Source organism: Plecotus auritus (genome assembly GCF_963455305.1).
Source record: "Plecotus auritus genome assembly, chromosome: 2".
NCBI lineage: Eukaryota > Metazoa > Chordata > Mammalia > Chiroptera > Vespertilionidae > Plecotus > Plecotus auritus.
The window spans coordinates 160,061,493-160,078,044 of NC_137771.1; the positions used below are offsets into that span (position 1 = coordinate 160,061,493).

General features: G+C 38.3%; 1 protein-coding gene across 8 annotated transcripts in view; it reads left to right on the forward strand.

Moving 5' to 3' along the window:
• SLC35A5 (solute carrier family 35 member A5) overlaps positions 1–8,370 on the forward strand; it is a 31,760-nt gene extending 23,390 nt beyond the window's left edge. For 3 of the 8 annotated variants that reach the window (XM_080657690.1, XM_080657689.1, XM_080657691.1), the window contains 2 exons: positions 4,794–5,574; positions 6,927–8,370. In XM_080657690.1, coding sequence (XP_080513816.1) covers positions 4,794–5,574; positions 6,927–6,995 — 850 coding nt within the window. In that variant the 3' untranslated portion in view covers positions 6,996–8,370. The remainder of the gene's footprint in view (positions 1–4,793; positions 5,575–6,926) is intronic. The other 5 variants (XM_080657692.1, XM_080657693.1, XM_080657694.1 and 2 more) reach the window with 3 other exon arrangements.
• The last annotated feature ends 8,182 nt before the right edge of the window (positions 8,371–16,552 follow it).

The following is a 16,552-nucleotide window of genomic DNA, read 5'->3' on the forward strand; positions in this document are numbered from 1 at the left end:
AACTGGGGACAGGCCTCAAAGCCTTACTGATTTGCTCTTAAAGCTTGGCAAAGCTGTATAAACTTGTTTGTTTAGGTTTTAGTAAATAATTTCCACATGAACATTGAAATTTGTGAGAGGGAGGGCAAAAGATAACTAAGACCAGCACTTATTTTCACCTAAAGAATGTATATGTGTCTCTGATTTCTTTAAAGAGAAGCTATGGAAAAAAATATTTAAAAACACATCTTGAAACATGATGAATGTCTTAGAAGTCATGGTAAAGTTTACTCTCTGAACCAGCAGAGAAATAAAAGTACAGCTCAGTAAACAAGCCTTTCTCCAAAATCATTCACTTGATAAATCTTTTTATAATTTCTCATTATAAATCTGCCCCTGGTTGCTCTATTTGTGCTACTAAGAAACATGTTATGTACAGCTTTTTGTAAAAACAGTTATGTAAATCTTTCCACTTAATTATTTTCATGCTCTGCCTTGGTTTACTACCACCAATATGGTAGTGATGCCCTGACATAATTTTGATTTAATTGTTGACTTTCCCCTCAGTTAGTTGAGGGGCAACTCAAAGTAAGGAATTATTTTTAAAAAATACATACTTTAAACAATTTAACTTAAGATATGTAAATGTTCATTATTTTGATTGAAAGCTAGGGTCTTTCCTTTGAGTATGTAGGGTTTGCTAATTGGCGTTCTTTGGCTTCTTTCTTGGTTGAACCTATATTGGTTATTTCTGGTTTTAGTTTGTTTAAAGTGGAGCAAGTCCTTGAAAGTACTTTTAAAGTAGATTCTTCCAGATTTTTATTATTTATTACCTAATTATAACATAAGCTCAGCTATACCTAAATCACAGGTAGTTTTCTTATCTTGTGATTTCCCTTTAATTTTCTTAAAGCATTCAACTTAGTTTTCATAAAGACAGCAGTTCTTTTCTTTACTCATAGTTTATCATTAATTTAACCGTTAAAATATATCATTACAATAATGAGGTCACTTGGCAAAAAAATACGTTTAGAGACAGAGCTTGGGAGCAAACAGTTCACTTGGGAACAGAGGATCTCAGGTAGAGCATTCCTCTGGCTGCAAGTGTTCAACTTTAAGCATCAATCTGGATGTTTTACTGGGGCAGTGGAGACATGAGTTGAGTTTCTGCTAAATTGCATCTACTAAATTGAGGAGCAAACTCTTCATGCACTATCAGTCATCACTTGTACTAACTAGTAAGAGCACAAATTCTCAGCTGACTTTACAGAATAACTTATTAAGCGTTATTTTATTTGCTGAAAACCTATTTTCAGCCTAATCCTTAATTATTTTTATCTTCCCAAGAAAGTTACCTTGAATGAGTAATTATTTGCAGTAAGTACTATTTAGCTTGTTTAGGGCTTTGTTTCTTTAGATTCTTTTTTCTCAAGGTCAGTATTAGTGCAAAATCTATAGCTGTCAGAATTGAAAACTTCTAAAGGAACTGTAGATCATTGCCTCATTTTTCTTTTCTTTTTTAACTTTATTTTTATTTTAACACTTTACAGATATCCCCGTTTTCCCACCTCTTCCCAGCCCCGACACCCCTTCCCTCTGGCACCCACCACACTGTTGTTTGTGTCAATGGGTTATGCATTTATGTCCTTTGACTACTTAGTTTCTTTCATCAGTTTTGATATATATCATCTGTTTTAATATACAGTTTGCTAATAATATTTTTTTATAAATTGGGCATCTATTTTTTATCCTGTATTTTCTTTTTCCATTTGATTTGCTTCCTACAACTTAATGCATACCAGCTGCATCTTCAGAAATACGTGTGGCTAGTTCCGTTTCTGGCCTCATGTCATAGGGCTATGTTAGCCTCGTCACTAAGTGCTTGATCTGGTTATTTGAGAGTATATACACAAGAAACGATGGTGTGCACAGGTGACCCTGCTGGCGGTTCTCAACCTGTGTGTCGCGACCCACGGGTTGAAAAAGGCTGCTGTAGAGCCTAAGACCATCGGAAAACACAGATATTTACATTAGGATTCATTCACAGTAGCAAAATTACAATTATGAAGTAGCAATGAAAATAATTTTATGGTTGGGGGTCACCACAACATGAACTATATTAAAGGGTCATGGCATTAGAAAGGTTGAGAATCACTGCTCTATGGAAACATTGGTGAAATCAGGCACATCTTCATATATACACACTTCAAATAATTATAAAGGGAGTGTTTATTAAAATACATTTCATTTTCAAAATGTAATATCTATGGACATTGTGTGTATACACATATAGATAGATAGATACTAGAGGCCCGGTGCACGAAATTTGTGCACTCGGGGTGGGGGTCCCTCAGCCCAGCCTGTGCCCTCTTGCAGTCCGGGAGCCCTCAGGGGATGTTCAACTGATGGCTTAGGCTCCCTTCCTCGGCAAGCGGGCCTAAGCCGGCAGTCAGACATCCTTAGCACTGCCACAGAGGCAGTAGAGGCTCCCGCCACTGCCACTTTGCTCCCCAGCCGTGAGCCCAGCTTCTTGCTGAGTGGTGCTCCCCCTGTGGGAGTGCACTAACCACCAGGGGGCAGATCCTGCATTGAGCAGGATCGGGCTGAAACTGGCCCTCTGACATCCCCTGAGGGGTCCTGGATTCAAGAGGGCACAGGCCAGGCCGAGGGACCCCACCAGTGCATGATCAGGGCTGAGGAGGGACCGCAGGAGGGCTCTAGGGCGTGTCTGGCCCGTCTCGCTCAGTCCCGATTGGCCAGACCCCAGCAGCAAGCTAACTTACCGGTCAACTGTCTTCCCCCTGGTGGTTAGTGCACATCGTAGCAAGCAGTTGAGCAGCCTTAGCATATCATTAGCATATTACACTTTGATTGGTTGAATGGATGATTGGATGACCAGACACTTAGTATATTAGGCTTTTATTATATGGTATAGATATAGATATAGCTATAGTATAGATATAGATATAGATATAGATATAGATATAGATATAGATATATATCTTGAGCACTCTAAATTACTTAAGAGATACATTGGTCTGGAACAGGGGTGGGCAAACTTTTTGACTCGAGGGCCACAATGGGTTCTTAAACTGGACCGGAGGGCCGGAACAAAAGCATGAATGGAGTGTTTGTGTGAACTAATATAAATTCAAAGTAAAGGAGCGGAGGGGAGAGCAAGAGAACCGGATAGAACAGCCGGATCCGGCCCGCAGGCCGTAGTTTGCCCAAGGCTGGTCTAGAAGGAAGACATACAAACCATGGCTCCTTGCCCTTTCATAAATGCATGACCTTAAGGAAGTCAAAGTCAGTTAACTTCTCAGAATATTCATTGTTTCCTCTTGTAAGGACATTGCTTGACCCATGGTCGGTGCTCAATAATGCTCCAAAATTCTTATAACTTCTATTTCCTACCTGTTACTTTATACTTCTGCCTTTGCTTATGTTATTCTCTTGTTTCCCCACTCTGGTGTCCCTCTAATTCATCTGACTAATCCTAATCCATCTTCAGACTTGAAGATGTTCTTCCCCCCAGAGCAGCTGTGGGCAAACTACGGCCCGAGGGCCGGATCCAGCTGTTCTATCCGGTTCTCTTGCTCTCCCCTCCGCTCCTTTACTTTGAATTTATATTAGTTCACACAAACACTCCATCCATGCTTTTGCTCCGGCCCTCCGGTCCAGTTTAAGAACCCATTGTGGCCCTCGAGTCAAAAAGTTTGCCCACCCCTGCCCCAGAGGCTTCCCTGTTTACCCCAACCTGAATCAGTTACTCCTCTTTATTTATTCAACATTGTACATTCTTGTTGCCTTTTCATAGACTTATCCCTCTGCCTGGATGTACACCAACTCCTTTTCACATGGCAAATTCAGTTATTTTTCATCTTTCCACTCAAGTGTCATTTTTCTTTGAAGCAATAGCTGACTCCGTTATAGACTCAAATGTTTCTTCCTCAATGTACCCCAGGTGTTCTGTGTATCACTTGTCACACATTATATTGTCATCATTTAGTTTCATGGCTCTTTACCTTTTAAAAGTATAAATTCCTCGAGGGTGGACATCAAGTTTTTATCTTCCCAGGGTGCCTGCCACATAGGTGCTTATTAAATGTCTTTTAAACTGAATGAATCCATAAAACAGAATAACAGTGTATGCCTTTAATAAATCACAAGTTTGTTGTTAGGCAAAGTAATGCATTGTTAAGACTTTGTAAAATTAAATACTAAAAATATATTTTCCTTGCCTTATCAAGCAGTGGTTTGCTATAAAATGCTTTATGATTAGGTTATGGATCTGGGAGCCAGCTTCCTTACATCTTTTTTGGATGGTGAATACCTTTGAAATTTGACAGAATTTGAAGGGTCTTCTAGGGCTGGGGGAAGGCTGATAATTCACCTAGATAGAGCATTTGGCACATTGCAAAGATTCACATATCTAAATTTCATCACATTCTGGTTCATGAAAACCAGGTTGAGACTCTCTTCTACAGTTTACTATATACTAAGTTAAAAAGTTATTGTTCTAAAGGTTCAATTAGGTCTGGAGGTAGAAAGGAGGCTTAAACCTCTAGGCTCAAAGGAAACTTAAAATGAGGCAGAATGACTGAAAGGTCTTAAGGGATGTTTATTATGAAAGTGAATTAAAATAATCAACTTTAAGAAGCAGAGACACTAACTTGAACTGTGGGAAATTGTGGCAAAAACTGGGTACAGTTTATTCAACCAAGTACTTAAGTGTCTGAGTTTTCAGCAGAAACAGTTGATATGGGAGGGGGCAAAAACCTTGTAGTAAAATCTTATTTTTCCTCTTTGAACAGAAGACATCTAAACTGGATACAATGGGCTTCCCTCCTCATTCTGTTTTTGTGTATTGTGGCCCTTACTGCTGGGACCAAAATGTCACAGCATAACCTAGCAGGACATGGATTTCATCACGACGCCTTCTTCAGCCCATCCAATTCCTGCCTTGTTTTCAGAAGTGAGTGTCCCAGAAAAGAAAATTGCACAGCGAAAGAGTGGACTTTTTCTGACTCTAAGTGGAACACCACAGTCAGGGTTTTCAGTCACATTCGTCTTGGCATAGGCCATGTCCTTATTATAGTCCAGTGTTTTACTTCTTCAATGGCCAATATCTATAGTGAAAAGATATTGAAGGAGGGGAAGCATCTCACTGAAAATATCTTCATACAGAACAGCAAACTCTATTTCTTTGGCATTCTTTTTAATGGGCTGACCCTGGGCCTTCAGAGCAGTAACCGTGATCAGATTAAGAACTGTGGGTTTTTCTATGGCCACAATGCATTTTCAATAGCCCTTATTTTTATAACTGCATTCCAGGGCCTCTCGGTGGCTTTTATTCTGAAGTTTTTGGATAACATGTTCCATGTCTTGATGGCCCAGGTCACCACTGTCATTATCACAACAGTGTCTGTCCTGGTCTTTGACTTCAGGCCCTCTTTGGAGTTTTTCTTAGAAGCCCCATCAGCTCTTCTGGCCGTATTTATTTATAATGCCAGCAAGTCCCAAGATATGGAATATCGACCTAGGCAAGAAAGAATCCGAGATCTAAGTGGCCGTCTTTGGGAGCGCTCCAGTGGGGTAAGTTTGTAAAGATACTGCTTTTTGTCCTTCCCGAATTCAAAGCATGGTGACACAAGAATATAAATAGGATCAGTGCTGATTTATCAAAGGATGTATCAGATCTCTTGGCTTTAAAAAAATTATTCAACAAACATTTTTTGGTCTCTTAATGTGTGTGCAAGGGCTCATGATGATGCTGTCACAGGTCTAGAAAAAATATAAATCACACTCTCAAGAACCTTATGCACTAGTTGTATTAGAATATTATAGAGTCACAGAACTGGAAAGTTCCTCACAGATTACCTTGTACAGTCTTCCTAATTTTACAAGTGAAGAAGCAAATGCAGGCTAAATGCAATACTAAGTGTAAGAACTGGTACTAAACCCAGGAGGTCTGACTCCTTCTTCATTACTCTTTCCACTCCACCATTGTTGGGGAAATAAGCCTTCTTCATAAGAAAAGTTCAACATTAGTAAGTCTTACTAAATAAAAGTAGAAAACCTGGCTCCTTAATTTTCCCTGTATAGTTTTTCATAAACCATCCTGTGCCAGATAGGCAGACATTGTTTATCTCACTAGGGCAGTGATTTTCAAAAGGAACCTATAAGAGAAAAAAATTTCTAGAAAAATACTTGTGAAATTATTCTGAGTATTATTTTGCCAGTTTATTATTTTAGGAGGGTCTGTCAGTCATGTTATTAGCAAATTAATGATCTTTTGGAGACTCAAGTATGAAGTTAAATATTTGTTATAAATAAAAGATGAAATAGACTCATCAATCTTGCTTTAAATTCGCAATTTTCATTAACACTAAATATGAAATACTTATTCCTGACAAAGAATGAAAAAATTAATCTCTCTTATTTGAGTTCATGGTGGTGCTTTCTTCAGTATTGCCTCTGAAGTGGTGATACAATAGGTTATCCAGATGAAAAAAATTGGAATATTGAGTTCCAAATGCCCTGATATCAGCCAGAATATAGATTCAAAAGTCATGTGTCCTTTTCCAGTGGTCTGATAACACTGTTTGCTGTACTTTTTAGGTAAAAGAATATCAATTTAGGTAACAAGGCCTAGTTTTATCTTTCTCCAATCTTCAGTCATATGCCTTCAAGACCAGCAGAGGGTGCTCCTACTATGCTCAGATTAACTGAAATTCAAGTCCTGAGCTTTATTTCAGTTTTTCATGGTCTATTATACATCTATCATTAACTTTCCAAGAACTTCAGTATTTATTTAATTTCCTTTGACCATTATCTGAAATAAAATCCGTGATTTCTGAGTGATCTTTCTCCTTGGTAATTATTAAGAACACTACATTTCTAGTTTCGTTTTAATTAATGACTGGTTTTATGGGGTTTTTTTTTAGGATGGAGAAGAACTGGAAAGACTTACCAAACCCAAGAATGCCATTGAGTCAGATGAAGATACTTTCTAATTGGTACTCAAATAGGTGGCAGGTCTCACAACCTTGTTTTCACATTTTCTGCATGTGTAATATTTATCTTTTCACTTTGATAAACCAAGAATATTTCCAAAGTAAAATGCTCTTTGCATATATCTAACTACTCCCTAAACAGTTTTATCCAAGGCTTAGAGTAATCAAAGGCCAGAAAGATCTAAGGAACTGCCATGAGAGTAATAATATGGAAACTGCATTAATGGCCTAGAAATTGATAAATCAATAAGATATATTCATAGATTATTTTCCTTATTGTCCAAGATTTCAAAAACCTTGTAATAATCATAGCAGCTGTGCCTGATAAATATACAAACACAGATCAGTTTGCCAGATATTAATAATTATGTAGTCCTACTCTATTACCAAAGTCTTCACTTTTTTTATCATTATGAACATCACCTCAATTGCCCCTTGAATTTTGAGGCCCTTGAAGCTACACATTTTGCAATTAAAAAGAAACATGACACTTTCTAAAAAAAATTCGTTGAAAGACTGCCATCTGGCTACAACATTGATTTGAGTTTAATGTAGTCTATGCTAAATGTTTTACCAAAGAAGCAACTTTTCAGAAACAAAATCTCAGAATTTTAATTTTTAGGAATTCATAGGGAATTTGGTTTTTAGGGATTATCTTTTTCTACATAAATAAGCTTCAATTTAGGTGAAAATTGATTCCTAGTCACCAGTTATCACTTGTATTTTAAATCATTAAGCCATGTCTGTTTTTTTCCTCAGATTGACCTTATTATTCTTGGATTATTATATTTTGGAGAACTAAGAAGAAGCCATTTCATTTTATTAGCTATTAATTAGAAGTTAAGATAATTATATATCATATCCGCTTCCTCAGAGTAGAGATACTGGCTTGAGAATCATACCAGATGAGAGTTCCTTTGAAAAGGGTCACTTTGCAGACAAATGATTTTTGCTGAAATATGAATAGTATTACTGTAAAAAGAGGAAGACCAATAATAAAGCACTGTATAGTAATAATATTTCACATTTCAAGTGCATGTTATTTTTCAACATTTTTGCATGCAGCCAATTGACTCTGAGGTAGTGATAGATAATTTAAAAAAATAAGAAACGAGTGACTTGTCCACAGTCATGCAGCTGGATGGTGATGGAATAAAAGTTAACTTTAGCTAAAAGGCCAGTGTGTTTACAGAGCCGGACACTGAATGTGAAACTTATACTATCATTTTCACGCGGTTGATTCATCTCTTCTTTCCCCTAATTTTTATACAGATGAATGTAGATAATACTATTATATAATCCATCTGTGATGTGCAGAATAATATGACTGGCAAGAATTGGTGGAAATTTATAAATAAAATAATTATTAAACCTATGTCTTGTGTGCCACTCTGTCATGTGAGGTGGGATGCGGAGTACTTTTAATTTCAAAAAATGGAGTGAGGCAGAGACCCAAACGACTTTTAAAACTTTCTCTTTCAGTAGATCTTGACTTCAGAAAATAGCAAAACTGTTTGCCTTATCGTACGCATTCCCATCACAGTTGTAGAACAGGAAGATTACATTATTATAACAACTTTAGAGGTAAGAGAAATCAGGTATAGGAAGACCTCACTTTAAGGAAATAAAGCATACAAAAACAACGTATGGAACAGATAAAATTAGAATATTATTTGCAAAGGTATTACCTACAGAATATATTACATAAAATGTTCCACTAATTCTGGAGCTTGATTTTCTTATTTACAACTAGAGGCCTGGTGCATGAAAATTCATGCACTGAAGCAGGGGGTCCCTCAGCCTGGCCTGCCCCCTCTCACAGTCCAGGAGCCCTCAGGGTCGGGAGGCGACCCGGAGATCAGGGGAAGATGATGGCCCATCACACCTCTGCTGCTGCCACTGCTGGCAGCACAAGCCTCAGCCAGCCCTGGTTACCTGAGCCTCGGGTGGCCCTGGGCGGCTGGGCAGCTGACATCTGAGACTTGCCTTGCTGCACGCCTGCTGCCCCAGCGGGGCTGAGGGGACTGGGCACCGCCATCTTGTTGTGGCTGTGGGCACCACCATCTTTGAGGGTGGGGCAGTCAATTAGCATCTTCCCTCTTTATTAGATAGGATTACTTTTTTTCACCCTCTTTTTCATAAAGTATCTGTTGCCCAAAGTGTAAATGTACATAATAAGAGAAAGAGCTGGAGCTAAAATGTAAAGTTCTGATGTGGGTACTTTTCAGGAGTACTTAGTGAGCACTACTGGTTTAAAAGGAGAATAACTGGAAAGTGAGAAGTCTAGAAACCATATCCATTTCATGTGCTCTTGGTGTCAAGTGTGCAACCTAGCGAGAACAATTGTCACGTGGAGAAAATAGATTTCTTTCCTATCCTAAACCAAACTACAGTGAAAGTTACAGGATGATGGTTCTTCTTTCCTTATATGGAAGACTATTCCTGACAAATACTTTTCAACAGAATAAGCCTTCCTGAAGAGTAGATAGTAATAAATTCTCTATCACTGAATTTTTTAGGGAAAGATTGTGTCATTAAAATGTTTTAGGAGACATACTTCTTGGTATAGAAGTTGGAATGATTTCTATCGTCCCTATTTTTACATTCTCGTCTAAGTTTAAGATTTACAACTAATGTACTAAATCTGCTTCCTTCATAGTTTCTGAATAGCCTTTGGTTGGACCACAAGTGTGGCCTGCAATGACCTGGTTCCAGTTCCGTCATTGGTCTTAGAACCAACCTTCTATCCAGCAATGTGCCTAATCTTGAGGGAAAGCAAGATGTGACTGGAAAGGTAGCTTAGACCCAGGGTCCCAAATCCTTGGTCAGCTGCCTCCTGCTGCCATAGGTTTTCAAGCTCCATGTGCAGATGAGAGACTCGGGGCAGAATTACTTTCTTTATAACTCTAAGGCAATTGCCTCTGAACCTCCAAGTGGAAGCCCATTGTTTGTGAGCTGGAGTAGGCTGTGAAGCCCCAGGGACTCCTTTGTCTCTTGCACAGGCCTAACAGGGGACAGTCGCTCAACGCAGGAGCTGCCAAGCTGTGGTGACTTGGCAGCTGTAGTTCTCGGGTGACGCACCCAGAACCAGAGAGGAGGGAGCCCGATTCTGGGGTGTGTTAATTGAAAACCACCCTCTTGCAATCCAGGACCCCTCCAGGGATGTTGGAGAGTTGGTTTTGGCCCAATCCCCATAGGCCAGGCCGAGGGACCCCACCGGTGCACAAATCCATGCACTGGACCTCTAGTTATGTCCTGATTTTTCCCCTTACACTTACCATTCTAGTGTGGGGAAGAGGCAGAGAAAGTCACACTGGAAGGAAAGAGTATTTTCCTTCTCTAAAGCCTGAGCAGATTTCCTGAAATTGAGTAATATACAGGCAGTCCTCTGGTTATGTTGGACTCGACGTATGTCGTTTCATGGTTACATTGCCATCGCCCATTTATTTATATATAAAAAAAGTTCCGCCATTTCAACGTATGTACATATGTGCTTTATGTTTTTTATTATTTATTTACCACAAGTAAAGGTCAGGAATTGTTATCTTTCTTTTAAATATTTTTTACTGTTTCACTTCATTACTGCTGTGTATGTGCTCCATGTGAGTGACGTAGGTGCTTATGTAGGTGAGTTCCAACTTACGGTCCAAATCGCGTTATGTTGTGCCATAGGAACAGATCTCCGACATAACCTGAGGACCTACTATATATCCCTCCTTGAAAGGAAAAAAAATTCTCACAGATCTCAGTGTTGACCTTTTTTCTACTTTACAGTTATTTAAATTCATACATACATAATATAAAATACAAACTTCTTATCGCTTTTATATGAAAACCAACACAAATTTAAAAATAAAATATAAGCAAAGCCCTAAAACTAGTAAACTTTTAATTCAATATGAAATTTAGTGAAGTGATATTTTCCTCACAGTAAATACTGAACAGACCTGCAGGGCTTCTGTCCTCACTTGCTATTTCACTTGATTCCAGCCATATCCTCTTTTTGCCAAGATAACGAAACCTACTGACATTGCTAGTCATGCATTTAATCCTGCTGGGATTTATCAACCCACGTCCCTAACAATCGTGTACGGATGTGGTGTAGGTCAAGCTGCCAAATCCCATTGGCCTCAGTTCCCTGAAAGATTTTTAAAACATCAGCTTTATATATTCCCTGAATTTTTGAAAGAACTCGCCAATAAAATTGCCTTGGCAATTATACACACACCATTCTCTATTTTCTCCTCATCCTCTTGATTTACTCTGGATTATTTATCTTTTGCTAAAAAACCATCCAGATTTTCAAATTTATTTGCATAGGAATTTATTAATCATTCTCATAATTCTTTTCATTTTCTCTTTTACTATAGTTATATTTTCTTTCTCATTTTGAATTATGTGTATGGATGGTTTCTCTGTTTTTTTTTAAAAAAATAGGTTATTTAGCATTTTCTAATTATCTGAAGTATGTTTTCTTTTTCCATTTTATCTACTTGAAATACATTTATTTTCTTTGTTATTAATGAACATGTTTATAACTAATAGAAAATTTCTTTGGAGTAAGTACACCTTACACCAATCCTCAAAGACTTTAAAATATAGCATTGTTATTATTTTCTAACTATTCTGTTTTGAGTAAAGGGTAGTATGGTTGAGAATTTTAGTCATTCTTTTTAAATTTCTAGTTTTCATACACTTGGTTCTATTGTAATTTGCAGATTTTTATATCTTAAAGTTTCTTGTAGTGTTTGATATTTATTCCACTTACAGTTCCAGTTTCATTCATTACTAGTAGTTGCTTTTGCATTTTTTAAAATAAACTTAGGACCCTATTTACAAATGTATCAACCTAAAAAATTAAAATACAGTTATTGACTCCTTTTACTCAAAGATGAGGAACTTAGGATATTATATGTCCTCTCAACTGTTAGGTTTTTGTTTCTTTTTGTTGATTTCAGAGAGGAAGGGAGAAGGAGAGAGAGAGAGAAACATCAATGATGATTGGCTGCCTCCTACACGCCCCCTCCTGTGGATCGAGCCTGCAACCCGGGTACGTGCCCTTGACCAGAATCAAACCTGGGACCCTTCAGTCTGCAGGCCAACGCTCTATCCACTGAGTCAAAATGGCTAGGGCTCAGGTTTTCTTAATAAGCTCAGAATTTTATCCAGGTCTGCTCTCACACTCCTATGTTTTTACATTATCATCTATGAAATTGGGATGCAAACACTGGCATGTTAAAGTAGCTTACTGCCTCTTGGCAGTAATGATGAAGTTGAGCTTGCTTGCACATGTAGGCTTTGGGTTTGACTGGATAACTACAACTCCTTGATATTTCATTCAACAAACTACCTAAGAACCATTTAAAAGGATAAGAGTCTTGGTTGTTGTCTGAAAACCTGTCATTGACACCCCTTGGTAAGATCGAGAACATGTCAGCATCAAATTTTACAAAATGAATGACAATAGCTTGGAAGAAAGTCCCTGGCAACCACAGCAAAACTCGTTTGTAAAATGGGGCATGGGCCCAGCTGGCGTGGCTCAGTAGTTGAGCGTCAACCTATGAACCAGGAGGTCACAGTTCGATTCCCACTCAGGGAACATGCCCAGGTTGTGGCCTCGACCACAATTGCGGGGTGTGCAGGAGACAGCTAACGAATGATTCTATCTGATCACTAATGTTTCAGTCTCTCCCTCTCCCTTCCTCTCTGAAAACAATAATATATATATGTGTGTGTGTGTGTGTGTGTGTGTGTGTGTGTGTGTGTGTGTATATATATATATATTTATGTATGTGTGTATATATATATATATATATATATATATATATATATATATATATATATATAAATGAGGCATCGCTCTAACCAGTGTGGCTCAATTGGTTGGGCATTGTCCCTTGCACTTCAAGGTTGCTGGTTCCATTCTTGGTCAGGGCACATGCCTGTGTTGCAGGTCCATCCCTGGTATGGGCCATGCAGGAGGCAGGCAGCCAATTGATATTTCTCTCCCTCTTCCTTCTTCTCTCTCTAAAAATCAATAAAAATATTTCTTAAAAGAAATGCTGCATCATCATCAGTTCTCTCAATGGCACAGAGAACTGTTCTGTGTGGAAAACCTCAGACATTATGAACCTGCATCAAAAGATTCTGGCTTGAAATGGGTAGATGTTTTGAAATAGCTTAATTTATTTAACTTATAGTTTCCCCTTTTGTGTAATCAGAGAATGCAACATGAATATAAAAATAAAAATTCTAGGTGATAAAAAAAAGTAATGTTTACTTGACCATGCTTTTTTAGTGGGACATAAAATAGTGGTGCCTCTTAGATTTGGTGCTGTCATAGATATGGTTAAATATGGAAGTTCATTTTTTTAAAATGTGTATGTTATATACTTTTTCTTTCAAGAATTAATAGTTTGCCCCGAATAGCCACAGCAATCCTGAGAAAGAAGAACAAAAAAGAGGGATCTCAATACCAGATTTCAAGCTGTATTACAAAGCCACTGTTCTCAAAACAGCCTGGTACTGGCACAAGAACAGACATATAGACCAATGGAATAGAATAGAGAACCCAGATATCAACCCAAGCCACTATGCTCAATTAATATTTGACAAAGGAGGCATGAACATACAATGGAGTCAAGACAGTCTCTTCAATAAATGGTATTGGGAAAAATGTACAGATACATGCAAAAAAATGAAACTAGATCACCAACTTACACCATACACAAAAATAAACTCAAAATGGATAAAGGACTTAAACACATGACGGGAAACCATAAAAATACTAGAGGAATCCACAGGCAGAGAAATCTCAGACATATGCCGAAGGAACTTCTTCACAGATACCACTCCTAGGGCAATGGAAACTAAAGAGAAAATAAACAAATGGGACTACATCAAAATAAAAAGCTTTTGCACAGCAAAAGAAATCATCAACAAAACAACAAGAAAGCCCACTGTATGGGAGAACATATTTGCAAATGTTATCACTGATAAAGGTTTAATCTCCAACATTTACAGGGAACTTAATAAAAGGAAGATAAATGATCCAGTAAAAAAATGGGCGACGGACCTAAATAGAAACTTTTTGAAAGAAGACAGAAGGAAGGCCAAGAGACATATGAAAACATGCTCAACGTCACTAATTATCCGAGAGATGCAAATCAAAATGACAATGCGGTACCATCTCACACCTGTCAGAATGGCAATCATCAACAAATCAACAAACAAGTGCTGGTGAGGATGCAGAGAAAAAGGAACTCTTTTGCACTGCTGGTGGGAATGCAGACTGGTGCAGCCACTGTGGAGAACAGTATGGAGTTTCCTCAAAAAACTAAAAATGGAACTCTCATTTGACCCAGTAATCCCACTTCTAGGAATATATCCCAAGAAACTAGAAACACCAATCAGAAAGGATATATGCACCCCTATGTTCATAGTAGCACAATTCACCATAGCTAAGATTTGGAAACAGCCTAAATGCCCATCAGCAGATGAGTGGATTAGAAAACTATGGTACATCTACACAATGGAATACTACGCTGCTATAAAAAAGAAGGAATTCCTACCATTTGCAGCAGCATGGATGGACATGGAGAGCATTATGTTAAGTAAAATAAGCCAGTCAGTGAAAGAAAAATACCACATGATCTCACTCATTTATGGAAAATAAAGAACATTATAACCTGATGAACAAAAAGATAGATACAGAGGCAGTAAAGTACTGAACAGACTTTCAAATTACAGCAGGAAGGCTGGGGAGTGTTGGGGAGGAGGGGAAAGAGATCAACCAAAGGACTTGTATGCATGCATATAAGCACAACCAATGGACACAAGACACTGGGGGGCGGAGATGGGGATGAGGGCATGCGACGGTGTAGGGGAGGCTGGGAGAAGGTCAATGGGGGAAAAAAAGGAGATATATGTACTACTATATGTAATACTTTAAACAATAAAAAAAATAAAAATAAAAAAGAATTAATAGTTTGCCTTTTAGTTTGTGATCCCAATGATTTCAGCTAATTTAACTTAATTTGTTCATAACAACTTACTCATAACTTTTTAATGCTAAGTTATCTCTCAGCTGGGAGCTGTCTTAAAATAGATATTTTCTCTTGCCTTAGCTCATTTGGCTCAGTGGATGGAGTGTCAGCCTGAGGACTGAAGGGTCCCGGATTCAATTTATCAGGGGCACATACCCAGGTTGTGGGCTCGATCCCCAGTAGGGGGTGTGCAGGAGGCAACCAATCAATGATTCTCTCATCATTGATGTTTCTATCTCTCCCTCCCCCTTCCTCTCTGAAATAAGTAAAAATATATTTTAAAAAATCTACATATATAAAAGGCTAAGTGTCCATCTGTCTGACTGATAGCTATGATGCACACTGACCACCAGGGTGCAGATGCTCAACGCAGGAGCTCCCGTGATGCACACTGCCATTTAAAAATAAATGGCACCACAGACCTGGCACCGACAAACCAACCCTCAGATTCCCCCAAATGGACAGCTGCCACCTCAGGCCCTGCCACCACCTCGGAGCAACATCCCACCAAATCGCAGCCAATGCTGCCAAGACCCCATGGTGCAAAATGTGGCCCACAGCCCAGCCCAGCCCAGCCCAGAAACGGTGGCTGTGGGTGCCAGGTAATAATGTCACATAGCAATGCCCGGCTTCCTCTCCCTAGCAACTAGCATCCTTGGAGTTTCTTCAGCCCTGGAACCCAACTTACTTTATAGCCAGGTGCAAACATTTTACAGTTTAACCAAATGTTTGTGAAGTGTTTTCCAGTGCCTAATCTCAATTGATCCTCACAAAAGTCCTGGAGTAGGTAGATAGGAGACTTGGTAGAATCCTATTTTCTTTTCATTAGCAAGATGCGAATAGTGATATTAAACTATTTCTTCGAATTAATTTTCTTTCAATGTGCATGAATCCATGCACTGGGACATAAATAAATAAATAAATAAATAAATAAATAAATAAATAAATAAATATTTTCTTTTCTGAAATGGTTTTGGCCGATGCACCTCTACCTACCTCTGCCTAAGGTTTTGCATATTTTTTAGTACCTAATAACTATTTACTGTCAATTTTTTTCTAGTCATATTGCTCAAAGAGGTTTTGCATTTTTTATTGCTTTCTATAGCCACTTAATATAAATGACAGCTTGTCTGGAAAATAATTGTCAAGTTACCCTTTTTCCCCCACCAAAAATCTCTTTTTTATTATTTAGTGATGCCAAGAAATTAAATGTTTTCCTGCTGTATTATATATGTGTGTATGTGTGTGAGTGTATGCATATGTGTGTATATCTATATATAGATATAGATTTTTTTTTCTCCCTTTGTAGGTAAGCTGCTTTTAATCCTGGGTGCATGGATGCCTTTTGTGAAGGACTTCTTTTAAGATTTCTGGTGTACTCATCTTTAAACAAAATGTAACATTCCCATTAGGCCCAACGTTTGCCACAAAACAGTGCAGGTAGAATCTTCCTTACCTAATCATTCTTTACCTGGACCCCACGTGCCATCTTTGAAGTTCTGCTAAACAGCT